This window comes from Agelaius phoeniceus, chromosome 1, assembly GCF_051311805.1.
Source record: "Agelaius phoeniceus isolate bAgePho1 chromosome 1, bAgePho1.hap1, whole genome shotgun sequence".
NCBI lineage: Eukaryota > Metazoa > Chordata > Aves > Passeriformes > Icteridae > Agelaius > Agelaius phoeniceus.
Genome location: NC_135265.1, coordinates 73004042 through 73017618, shown reverse-complemented (window position 1 = coordinate 73017618; position 13577 = coordinate 73004042). Strand labels below are relative to the sequence as shown.

Here is a 13577-nt window from a genome sequence, read left to right as displayed (position 1 = left end):
ATTCATTGCTTTCTGAAATATTTAAGCCTTTGAATTTCCAGATGCAGAGATAACAGATTAAAAACCTTTGACATCTGAGGAACTGCATGGGTTTCCTTTGAATGAAATGCAAAAAATGGACTACCCATGTTCTTCTCAATAGAGAATTTCTGCTGCACAAAATGCTTGTAATCTATTTGCTTGCAGGTCACCCACACCTGACACGTTAACCCAACTGACCAAAGTTATTTAATATAAGAAGCTTGCCCGCACTCATTCATATCTGAGACTACATTTCAATGAAGGACTGCTCCCATGCTGGCTATGCAGCATACAATTTAGAGAGATGTATACACAGATCCCTGGATCTGCAGCTGATATTAACCCTTCCTGACAGATAAATATCCATTTAAATTGCTGGAGACCTGCCTCTTAGATTTTAACCTAGTCTACTGATATCTGGGATCAAATTTTATTTTCTAAGGTCACACTTGGCTCCCCCCGAAATAAAGGACAAGCATCAGAGACTATGCAGTCTTATCTCACTGAATGCATAAGCATGGAAAACCTCAATGAAACTTTACTGCACAGGGTTCCCTTGAAGTTGCATCCCCTGTAGCTGATCAGCTCCCATTAACAAATACCTGTTGGGATCCTATTAACTTCAACCGCTACAAAACTGTCTTGAAAGTACTAAGAGAAAATCCTGCTGCTTAGAAGCTGACAGCACTTAACATATGTGTTCTGTTCAAAACTCATCCCCCACAAAATCTGCACCTCACTAAAGAACAAGGAAATAAACTATGAATTGTCTGTTGCCCAAATATCTTACATTTTTCAAGTGCGTCCATTGCAGCTCCCATTTCTGCTTGCTGAATACTGTGAAAACCAAACAAAAACATGTTACATGGGATCTAAGCTGTACAGAATAAACTAAAGTTCCTGACAAAGTGGACCACTAGTTATGCTTTTGTAATGAAACTTTTTTGGAAAAGCAGCAGCTTGTAAGTCCCAGAGTGTATGATATATCAGCCATTCCATAAATGTGTGAGCAATAGTACTACAGCTCCAGTAGAGTATTTCTTAACTTAGACCATTAATATTAACAAAATATTCCAGTCCATTCTTCACTAAAGCATTTGTTTTTACTTGAGCGAAAAAAAGGAACAAAATCACAGATGCATGAATGTTAAAAAATGCAATGATATTTTTATAACCACCACCAGATTTGGCAGCATAAAATTAGGGTTTTGGGGTGCATGGTTGAATCTTTGAACTCTTAGAACCATTCTAAAATGCCTAGAAGTAGTTACCTCGGGAAAAAAAAAGCATAATAGTCTGGCACTCTTAACTTGCCAGTGTAAATTGCATAGTAATCCAATAGCAAATACCAAGATAAAGACACTATTTCCTGGAAGCTGTTCTGCAGTTGCTACTCCAGGAGCCATAAATAGTTTGCATAGCCAGCCACCTGGAAGGCAAATTCACCAAAAAAAGCTTAAGATCCAGAATTATACCAACATTGAACCCTTCAGGTATTCCTAAAGCAGAGAAGTTTGAAGAAGACTCTACAGCTTTCCTTTCCTATGGCAGACCATAGAACGGTCTATCTCCATGGCTAGTAATTTTGGACACCACCACACTCTTAACACCATGTGAAGAATTTTTTACTATACCTTGGACCTTTACCACATCCTATTCTTTCCCCTTTGAAGTAGACAGCTACTGTGTATGTCCTGGCATGAGAAGGTCCCACTGTCTGCAGGGTCCTGAAAGAAGAAATATTTTATTCAAGCAGGGAGGATTAAAACACGGAATCCGTTTGTGGCACATAGCTCACCAAGCTTTCAGTCTGGTCAATACATACAGTACAATTAATGCAAAACACAGAGCAAGGGTTGAAGGATGTCTGTATAGATCACATTAACCCAGAGATTACCAGAACAGTATTTATATCAATCACGTTTATTACTCCAGGCTCACTCATGAGCACCACATGAAAACTAAAACTTTACTTAACCTAAAGGCAAAAATGCAAACTGTAACATGAAGTGTTCAAACACTGTGAAAATACTTGTAATAAAGTAATAAATTATGCATAGCTGTGCAATTGCAAGTAAACACACCCATACAATTATGTGTGCACTAGAAGTTTAGTCTCTGAGAGTTTTGCAGTAGCAAGGTTTTATAAGGACTTTGTATTAGACATGGTATTTCTCTACACTGAATTATCACAGTACAAAGAAATTTTCCATCAGCTTTGAAAAGTTAGTTTTTCACAAAACAAATTTCCATTTGACCTGAAGCCTAGGACATACATCAACAACCATCAGAAAGGGAAAAGGTAATTCCCTAGATGTGCAATGAATTGCTTCTTTTGCAGTTTCTTACCGCTGTCCCAAAGCTCTCCCCACTTTCAGATCAAGTTCTGTCTGCTACCTTATTTCTTTTCAGAAAGAGCACAAATTTCACATCAATTTTTAAAGTATCTAACTAAAGCACTCTATCTCTCCATGCACTGTGACAAGAGCAAATAAAACCTACCCTAAATTTAAAAGCAATAGTACTGACTGCAGTGAAAGAGATAACCCCAAGAAAAGGAATTAACAAGATAATAGAAAGATAACAGCGTAATTCTAGGTCTGAGCTGTACTATAAAAATCAATTTATCATCACAGCAAAACAAAACAAACATTTGGTACTTGATGTTAAGTGGTTTTTACAAAAATGGGAAATTGTTTTTTATTGAATTCATTCCCCTCAGCCAAGACAAAGCCCTGAACCCTCACACAGAGAGACAGAAGAGTCAGACCTGCAGAGCACTGGCTGCAGTGTTCAGGGGATGGCACTTTTAAGCGCACTGTGTGTCACTGTCACTAAACTGCTACACTGCATTGGAAACCTTACTTCAGTACCTGTGACAGATGCACTTATACTTTCTTCATATCTTTTTGATCTAATAATCCCAACAACACAAACCTTGAATTTTCATACCCTTTATCTCTTCTTTTGGGGCTAACATTGCACACTTTCCTACAGTAATTGAATGGATATGGATGCAATATACAGCCTAAGGTTTATTATTTATTATCTTTTTGAAGCAGCTATTACACTATTTAGCAACTGGAAGTAAAAAGGGAGATCTATCCCATCCAGTTTCAGGTAGCTAAGTGAGGTGTACAAGTTAGAAGGTTCACTGCCCTGAGCTCTTTGTCATTGAACACAGGAAAATTTGTCAGCTGAACCACACAGCAAAAATGTCCAAAACTTGTGCTGCCCTTCAGTGCCTGACTGTGAATGAGAAACAGTGCCTATAATCAGCAAGTGTAACAGAAGGCATTATTATTATTTTTGTATAATAATATCAAGAAACTTCATCTGTTAGTGAAAATGGAGATATCTTGACCTCATAACAAAACAGCCATTTCTTTAACTCTTTCCATTTAATACTGCCATTCCTTACATTAAAAGAAAAACAAATAAAGAATTATGCCAATTAAATACTCCACTCCAAAATAAAAACTCTATTTTTCCCTTACAACTGTACAGGTTAAATGCTCAGTAACTCTTCCTTGTAATGACTTAAACACCTAAGGCTTAGGAAACGGTATTTTCCATCTTCAGACAAAGACAGACTATAGGGCTTGGGTAATGACAAGAAAAGCAAACTGTGGGGAATATGTAGAGTGACTGATCACATCTTACTCCATATACAAAGAAGATTTATAATTAGCTGGTGTCCATAAGGAGCCTGTTCTTACTTGTAGAGAGGAATGTCCGGTTCTTTTCCTTCTGTCCTGAGAGTCAAACAGCACTGCTGAAGCTGAGATTTAGGATCATTCCAATCTTGATTTAAAATAAATTCCTGTAGGAAGTCCACAAAGATGCTTTTATGATTGAGAGATTGCAATAAGGGTTTCAAATGCCACAATGTGTTAAAATACAGTGGCAGGAAAGGAGGAAATCGACTGATCTTACCTTTAGCCGTGGAAAAAAGCAAACATTCATGAAAGTGTGAACGTATTCCAAATCTTTATCAATGTACAGGGCAGCAATAAAGGCTGGGGGGAAAAAAAGGTACTGTCACTCTTCCAAGGAGAGCATTATTGGATTTCACTTTTAGAAACAAGTATCACTGAGTACTTTAAAGCCATATTCAATTACGTTTCAGAGCAGTGATCTGTTGAGGGTATTATCCTGCATACTTGGGGAAAAAAAAAAATAAAGTTGACCAAGAGATTAAGTGATTTACCCAAATCCACCCAGTCATTTAAAGTGCTGGAAACAACACTGCTTCTAATCTCACATTTTAACCAGGAGACCATGAATACTTACAAATAAATCACTACTGGGTTCCATAAAATAATTTAGATATAAATCACTCCTGTTTGTGTGCTATTTCCATTTGTTTATGGGATTTTGCAAAAGCCAAGTGGTCTGAATGGCTTGCAAAACACATCAAAATATACAAGACAGGGATTAACTTTCTTTGCAGAATATTTATCACTGTTTCCATTTCATGGGAAAGAAGGCAGCATAAACTTCCAAAAATTGACTAAAAATAATTTCATTTCCATGTAGCCTTTCCTCTTGTGGAGTGACCATTTCAAAACCTCCTCAAATGCAGACAAATGAACCACAGAACTCTTCACCTGCTTAAGGAACTATTTTGTCTTCCAACAGTGTCAAGAACATACTAATTAAACACTGAAACTGCTGTTAAATAGCTCAACTCAGAGTGTAAGCTTTAACTTTGAACACATGCTTTTGACCTGGTCATCTCGAACCCTCAATTTCTAAGCCTTCAAATTTCTATCTGCAATTATGTGTCCTTCATGCTTTTATACAGACTTCAAAAATCTAGGTTAGTCTTCAAAGATCTGGCTTTCAGAGGTATAGGCATAAATCATTAGGAAACCTGAACATACATTTTTAATAGCGATTTAGGGGATTTCTAATGGCTTTCTTAAACAAGCCCCAAGGAAAAGGAAGTCATTAAGTACGAAGTTATTATAACCAAATTAACTCACATTCCAAGAGATCAGCCAAAGTCTTAGTTCGAAGAGTTACAGGTCTTTTTGTCTTGTCGTTAGTGATGGCAAACTCTTGCATGCCCAGCTCTTCTGCCACCTTGGCCTGTGTCCTGTTGTTCACCAAAGAACTTCTCAACAGCTGCAAAAGAAAGAAGTTCTATTCCTTAGTAACAATTACCCATAATAAACTACAAAACCTAGGAGAGCTGGGGAGAAAAAGTTACTTTTATCCTGGAGGTTTCTCACTTCTCTCAGTTCACTGACATTTAGATTCAGGGCATCTCAAGTGATTTATATAGACACACACTCTGTCACTCTTTCTACTGGAGATTTTTCTTTCTGTTTCAATTCTTCTCACCAATCTTTACTATTCTATGGACACATTACTTCGGTATAGATGTCATGCATTTAAAATGCTTCCTTGTGAGCTTCCTTGCAACTATGTACCATGTCTTCATGAGGCCTGTACTTTCTCAGCTAATCTGCAGTTTTCTAGTTTAAGTAATACACAGTTGTGTACATTTTCCCACATAAAGAGTAAGTAAACAATATTCTGGAGTTCATGGAACAGCCCCCAGTGTCCACCAAATAATAAATAAATAAATAGATGGTACTCAAACAAATACACATTAAAGCAAGACAGTTCAGTATTTCAGAATGAGCAGAGAGGAAGCTGCTCCATTCCTTTGGCCAAAGAAAAAAACACACAGATGGACAGCCTGTATGCACTATTTGCTCTGCTAGAAGGCAGCACAGCTGAGCCGATGCATGCTGGACACAGGTCTGCCCTAAAGTGTTCCACATATGACAAGGTCAAGGATGTGTCATGAAAATACTTAACCTTGGCTCCAGACACATTACTTAAACATAGAGCTCTAACAAAGACATAGAGCTCCCACACAGCTTAAAGGAGTATTTTGGAATTTTAGGGAGAATTTCTGAACCTTTGGAGAGGTCAGAATTTTTCCTGCTTTTTTGCTTTAAATGGAACAGCATTAAAGAAGTTACATCTACTACAGGAGGTAGGAGTGAGAAGTAAAGAATGTCCCCCTTTTCCACAGTTTATGTGCAATCTAGAGTTGAGATGCTGCACACACATTTTTTTCCTTTTTTTGTCTTCCATATCACATTTGCTCAGCTTATTAGATACAAGTTATATGCTACCTGGCTCCAGCATGTCAACTGAGCTTATGAAAAATCAGGATTTATTTGCTGCACTTGATACTTCATCTCTCACAACAGATAAACAAGTAACAGTATGTTCATAATTTGTTTGTCAATGATGTATGAAGCAGATACTCATAACCTGATCTTCGTAAACTAGGCAAACTGTAGATAGTATTATTACCTCTCTCCCTAACCTTTGTTTAAACTCATTTACTACTTATTCCTTATCAAAATTCTTTCCTTTTATGTCCTTAAGATAAATAAACTCTACTTTCTCCAACAATATATAAGTACAGTATCCTAATATGTAACCTATGAGACAGAAGTGCAGTGTCCCATGACAAAAATCTGTTTCTTGTAATGGGAGAAGAAGGATTTCTTTTGTTTTGTTTGCAGACTATTTATTTTTATGGGATCCATAATCATGATTAGTAGTATCATAAAACAAAGAGCAACACATACACAACCCAGTGAATTAGAGATAGAAAAAAAAGCCCAGTTATCCTCTTAGCACTGTGGTTATCAATTTGCTCTATATTAGAATTTGCCTCCTCTAAAAGTGTGATCAGGCAAGAAACTCAATTCCTTTTAATGACACAGAGAAGACACAGTCCCTGTGACTTTCCAACAGCTTTTTTAGAGTTGGTCTCTACACTGGTAACACACAGCCTGCATCACTGCAGATGCTGTGATACATGATATGCTCAACTGGAGCCTGGCTTTAATTACAAAGCAGTTTTTTTCCTAATTCTTCCATCTTCACCCAACATACTACTACTCACGACTGTACCAAAGAATGGATCCATAACTCAGCACCAGAGAAGCTGTATCTTCCAACATTCAACAAAATGTCAACTTCTCTTCTGGTACATTATTTGGCTATCTCCAAGTATGTAGATGAGACTATGTTCTCCTTTCTTTTTCTTAAACATAATTATTTTACAGACAAGCAATCACTCCATACTGGGAAGCCACTGCATTGCCAGTCAAGTAGAGTCCTTGACCAAAATTGCCCTCAACACACCAGACACCATTTAGTTGATGTTCTATTATTACTTCAAATTTAAGTATGTCCCCAGATGACATGAGAAAGAGCTTAGTGTTTGCAGTTCTCTTCAGATTCTACTTTATCAGCCTCCTTTCTCAAATGTCTCATTTCATTTGTCATCAAATTTAAAAACATTTTAAGATCATTTTCTCTACACATGAACACATCTCCACAGTTCAATTTTATTTTAGGCATTGCCCGCTTCTTTGTATTTTTATGTGTTTTCAGCATTCACTCCACTCTTAACTTGGCAGTTTTGCCTAAAAACTGAATGTGTGCAACTTGTACTTTCCAACTCACTAATCATTACACTAAGCAACAAAAAGACATTCTAATCACTGTTCTGAGCATTTACACCCATTAACAGCAACATCCATATTCTTCTGGCCAAATAGTTCTTGCAAGAGTTATAAGAGCACAGATGCCTACATTCTTAAAAGTCATGTAGAAAGCAAAAAACACCACCATATCCTGTCTTTATATCCTGTCTCCTCAATGGTGCAGAAGAATCCATACAAATATAACTGAAACTTAAGAAATGGTAAAGAAAAACTCAAGTAATTTTTAGTCCCAGCATGTCATTTTTTCTTCCTCTTGTAAACAGCTTTAGCCCAAAAGATTTAAGAATCATATTCTTGATAACACATTGCCTGCTAGAGACTTAGCATTGTCATGCCTTTATTGATCTGAGGGAACCACTCTAAAATTAGGCTACTTGCTACCTCCTAACTTTACCCAGAAAACTTGACTAACATTCCTGATATAGGTACAAGTAAACTAACAAGCTGATCAAGTAAACTAAAAAAATTTAGTAAGCCAAAGAAAATTTGTTACTTTCAGAGAAAGCCACAACTCGCCAGCTGCAGAGCTAATCAGGAAAAATCTACTTATAGTATCATGCTGTGGTTAAAATAAATTGTTGAAAGGTCTCCAAACTTAGTTGTTCAAAGTCCAGATAAGAGAGGCTAAAAGGCTATAGCAATCAACAGATGACTATAACTATATTAAAATTAAATTCAAAAGCTACCTCAGGAAGTTCAGATTGAAGACAAGAGGAAAAGCAGACTAAAATAAATTGTAAATCTTTTTTATCAGGATGTATAATCCTGCCTGTATGCATGTTCAACAGACTAGAAGACAGGAATAAAAAAATGTCACATGATACATCTATTTAAATAAATGGTTTAAGACACCCATCTTTAAACAAGAACTAGTCTTGGCCCTCAATTTTATCACTGACATCTTTAAAATTTTTGATCAATTTCACAGACTGAACAGAAATTATTGCAGTGGAGTCATAAATCACCATTTTCTATTCATTGCAGTGCTCATGACTTAAAATTAACAAAGCCTTATTAAGAGCAGTGGTTGCTGAGGCTTCTTCTATTAATCAAGCTCAGAACAATTCACTGGTTGCTCCGATAATTTCGGTCTCCATCCCACTCTTGCTCTTATGGAGAATATGATTGATGGCAGTCTTACCGTTAAGTGCCCTTCATGATGATCAGGGAAATGTATGAATAAATACTCTGTGGCTACCAACTGCATTATGGAGTCACCCAGGAATTCCATCCTCTGGTTGTGGCCTCTGAAAAATGAGACATCAGTGCAGCAAAATCAATAAGCACTCATGAGGAAAAAACCAAAACCAGCATGCACACACAAATTAAAATGAAGAGTGATCTGAAAGTGAGCCTTGCTCATTTCCAAACACATTTAAGACAATTTTTCAGTGTTAATCAGGTGAGATGGAAACACAGCTCATTACTGTAGTAACACCAACTTAGGCAAAAAGCAATGTGGGATAGCTACAAATAAATGCAATCATTAGATTAGAGATCACAGAGAAAATGAAGGAGAAGAGCAGTTAACATCAAATCTGTATTGGGATAAGATCTCTATCTCAAACTTGTTTTAAGAAAATGAACTAATGAATGCAATACTTCAACAGAGAAAAATGTCCATTCACAAGAAAGAAAAGGATCAGGGTTTAAACTCATACAAGACCCTGGAGAGGGTAAGCACTGATATGAAGTTTAACAAGGGCAAGTGCCAGATTCTCTGTCTAGGACAACCCCAGTTGTGGGTATAAAGTGGAGAATGAGATGTTGGAGAGCTGCACTGTGGAAATGGACCTGGGGGACCTGGTCAATGGCAATTTGAACATGAGTCAGCAGTGCCCTGGCAGCCAGGAGGGCCAAGTGTGTCCTGGGGGCATCAGGCACAGCATGGCCAGCTGGGAAAGGGAGGGGATTGTCCTGCTCTGCTCTGGAGCAGCCTTGCCTCAAGTGCTGGGGGCAGTTTTGGGTGCCACAGTAAAAAGACAACATTAAGCAGTTAGAGAGTGTCCAAATGTGAGCAACTGTGATAGTGAAAGGTCTTGAGGTGAAGCCGTTTGAGGAGCAGCTGAGGTCACTTTGTTCAGCTGGAGAGGACTATGGGACACCTCACTGCAGAGGGGAATGGAGGGGCGGGTGCTGTTCTCTTCAGGGAACAGGGAGACAGGGCTCAAGGAAACAGCATGGAGCTGAGTCAGGAGAAGTTTAGGCTGGATATCAGAAAGAGGTTTTTCACCCAGAGGGTGGTTTAACACTGGAAAGGCTCCCCAGGGAAGTGGTCACAGCACCAAGCCTGTCTGAGTTCAGAAGTGTGTGGACAACACTCTCAGGCACAGGGTGTAATTCCGGGGGGGGGCTCTATGCAGGGCCAGGAGTTGGACTTGATGATCCCAATGGGTTCCTTCCAACTCAGCATATTCTGTAATACTGTTTGCTTGAAAACAGGGCCTGGCAGCTTTGCAAGCAACAGAACACAAGGGCTGTGCTTGGATCAAAGAGTGTAATTTTACTTCTTTTCTCTGCCCAAACGTACCTCCAGGTATGTTTTGCTAAGATCTCAGGAGTGAAGTACAAGTATCAGTCATGCAAAAAGCTCAAAATAAACACCAGGATAGGTCTCTAACACCTTCTACAGTCTTTCCCAAGATATTTGCTACTGATTACTGTCAGAGGTGGCACACTGAGCCAGGTGGGCTGGCTGCTCTATTTCAGGAAATAAATGTAACACAGTTTGTTTACAAACTAGGCAATCTGAAATACTCTAACAGAAGGGCCAACAGAGCTACATGAGGACTCTTGTCATGTACTCACAGAGTCAGATGGTTAAAGCCTACTGTCCTCAGAGTGAATGCACGTGCTAGAAGTCGAACGTGAGTAAAGATGACTCCAATTGCCTCCTCAAACTCCGTAAGCTTTTGAAGAACTGGAGAGGTCTCAATGAGTTGCCTGTCAGTATTGGACTCCTGCAGCTGCAAGAAAAATGAAGTGTAAGTAATGACAAACTCAGACTGCTGCAGAAATTTTCAGAGAAAAGCAAGCATTCTTTAAATCAAGGGCAAAGAATACAATGAACAAGTTCCATGGACAGCTGAACTGAGAAAACCACATTTCCTCTGCCTTTTGGTCTTGAGTAATTACAAGCCAAGGAAAAGATGAGCTCTGATGTATGCTTCTTTAACAGCTGAGGCATTTAAGCCCATCACTTGCATGTCTCTACATGTGGATGCATTGTAGCATAATACAAACTTTCACAAAATATGTACAATTGTATATATATTTTCTAACATTATCACATTGTTTGCAACTGAGCAACACATTCAAAAATTATTAGAATAGGGCTGGCAGACTGACAGCATGTCAAGATGAGACAAAATCCCAATCAATTTTTTCCACTTCCCTTAAGTATCAAAAATCAAGAATAAATACTTTAAATATGAAATTTAAAAGGGCACACTAACACAAGAAAGTTAAAATTATTGCTTTGGGTCAATATCTTTTCTTATCAGTTTCTTGTCTGATGTCCTTATTGTGATGACACTGTTAAATGCCTTTGTGGAGCTGGGAAATGGCTTAAACATTTCCTCTACCCATTCTGAGCATCTCTTTGGTATAGTAATGTTTTAGAGGAAGAATTACCAGAAGGATGCCTAAAAGAAAACTAAGAATAACAAGAGATTTTTAAACTGGCATCGAAATAATTCTTGGTTTGTTGTCTGCCCCTTTTCTATTAATTGATTACATTCAATTTGCCTTTTTTCTGTACAGAGCGTTCAGTTCACACTTTCATAGAGCTACATACCCTTGCACCATTCCACACCTGGGTGATAATTGTCATTTTGGAGTTCAGCTGCATATGGAGCTGAGACTTTTTGCTTCATCATGCACAGCCCCTTCTATTTACTTACACTGCTTTTTAAAACTCCACAGTGAGTCACCCTTGCATTCTCACAACCTGAGTGCAATTCTGCAGTCTGCTGTTGTCCCTGCTACTTGAAATAATTTGGTACTGTCAACAAACTGCCACCTCACTGCTCATCCTGTTCCCTAGGCTGTCAATGAGAACAGCCTGTACTCGAGCAAAGATCCCGAGGGAAATCTGCCAGTGATCACCATTCCTTGCAAGATGTGGTCATTTCACTCCTGTTCTCCCTTTCTTAAGTTTCAGCCATTCCTTTTAATCTGGTAGGGACTGACATTTTTCATTGAAGTTGCTTTTTTTTATTGCTTCTTAAAAAAAAGATAAAATTTTAAAAGCCTTTCCTGACTGTCTTTCCAACAGCCTCTCAGGAAACCCAGCAGACAGAATCATCTGCATTATCATTGCTGTTTTGTCTCCTAAAACTTCCCATACATCTGTGAGGCAGGACTTGTCTTTACATGTTGATTCTTTCTGAGTCCATATGTATCCAGATGACCACTAATTATTTTTTAGACCATTTCTACAGACTTGGCTACTGCCAAATACACAGAACTGAAGACCTATAACTCTGTTATCTTACCTAGGGTTGTTTTTTTTTTTTTAATTGATTGGGATCTCATTAGGCATATTGTCACGGTGATTTTTAGTAGTTTTTAAAAACACCGTTTTTCAGACTAGCTGTGCCAAAAGGCAAGCCCAAGTTGCCTGTGTTTCGCCTACTGGCAAAACCCCCTAAGATGGTTTTGGGATGTGGAAGAAAACAATTTTCATCACACAAGTCAAGGTAGTAAGCAAGAAATTATATGCTTCCTACACTGACTTGCTAATTTCTAAGCAGAGTGCAAGTCTATGTGAAAGCAGGGATAAAAAGGTTAAAATTAAGTAAGAGAAAAGAAAGAAATTCACAGTAAGAACAATCTTCTTTGGAGCTGTGTGCCACCACGCAGGACAGCTAGTGCCGAATCTCGAAATGTTATCTTCCATTAAGAGTATTTTGTATTTATACCCAGAGGGAAGTGATTGTAAAAATTCTTCACATGCACTGCTTTGTTACTGAAGATTTTGCATGTGCATTCACTGTTCTTTTTGCAGCAACCTTGCACACTCCTGCTTGCACTGAAGACAAGGAGGCACAGTGCAGAGAGGCTCTGAGACTTGCTCTATGTCTGCCCAAGAATTCAGTAAGGGAGAATGGACTGGGACATCAATCTCCCAACTTCCAGCCTCAAACTGACAGCTTGTGAACCTGTATCCTTCGATACATGGAGGATAAGTTAGCCTTCAGACATCTTCGTAATTTTAGCATTTACATGGTATTAAAGTTACTGGAATCACTGAAACAACCACACTATCATTGCATGGGCACAAACACACAAAATCAAAATAGAATCAAATCAAAACTTTTATGGCATTCAATTAATATGCCTTCCTACTATTAAGGTTTCAGTCCTAATTTTAGGTTAAGAAAAAATGTTCATAGATTGTTCTTGCACCCTTTTCCTCCACTTTTGAGAAAACAAACAAGAAGCTGTCAAAACACTACCTCTCATTTGATTTACTGTACAGGCACAGTTATACAACAAACATGAGCCAAGGAAAGGTGAATGATTAATTCTCAGCAAGGCAAAAACTCACTACTTATTTAAAAAAAACAACCAAACAAATCACAAGCCAAACATGAAGGAAAACATATATATATTCCTTTGGCTACTCTTTAGCACAATTTCTGAGATGTCATCACAATGGAAACCTATGGAAAAGCATCCCTGAAAAAAAAAAGCAGAACAGCAAAATTTATTACAGAAAGGGATACACTTACTTGGAGTGGGTGTAGTGGATAATTAAGCCATACATCCCGCAGGTCCTGCAAACAATGAGAGATGCCTTTAATGCTCAAGGGAGTCATTTAACAAATTCCACAGTACTAAATAAAATGTCATTACTTGAAATACTGAACTATTTCAGATGCTGACTCTGCTTATTGCAAATTCAATAGTGCTGGCAAACTAATTTTTAAAATCGTGTATTTGCTGTTCAAACTGCCTGTAGTCCTCCCAATTAGCTTGTGTCAAAGAGGTGGAAAAATCCTTGAA

At 38.1% G+C, this 13577-nt stretch overlaps 1 protein-coding gene across 1 annotated transcript in view; it reads right to left on the bottom strand.

The window, feature by feature from the left end:
* The window catches only part of DROSHA (drosha ribonuclease III), a 74326-nt gene that overhangs the window by 5422 nt on the left and 55327 nt on the right, over nucleotides 1-13577 (bottom strand). The window contains exons 25-32 of the mRNA XM_054641348.2: nucleotides 13304-13348; nucleotides 10377-10534; nucleotides 8710-8815; nucleotides 5010-5151; nucleotides 3958-4040; nucleotides 3741-3844; nucleotides 1656-1748; nucleotides 812-858 (exon numbers count right to left, since the gene is read on the bottom strand). Of these exons, the coding sequence (XP_054497323.2) occupies nucleotides 812-858; nucleotides 1656-1748; nucleotides 3741-3844; nucleotides 3958-4040; nucleotides 5010-5151; nucleotides 8710-8815; nucleotides 10377-10534; nucleotides 13304-13348 (778 nt within the window). The remainder of the gene's footprint in view (nucleotides 1-811; nucleotides 859-1655; nucleotides 1749-3740; nucleotides 3845-3957; nucleotides 4041-5009; nucleotides 5152-8709; nucleotides 8816-10376; nucleotides 10535-13303; nucleotides 13349-13577) is intronic.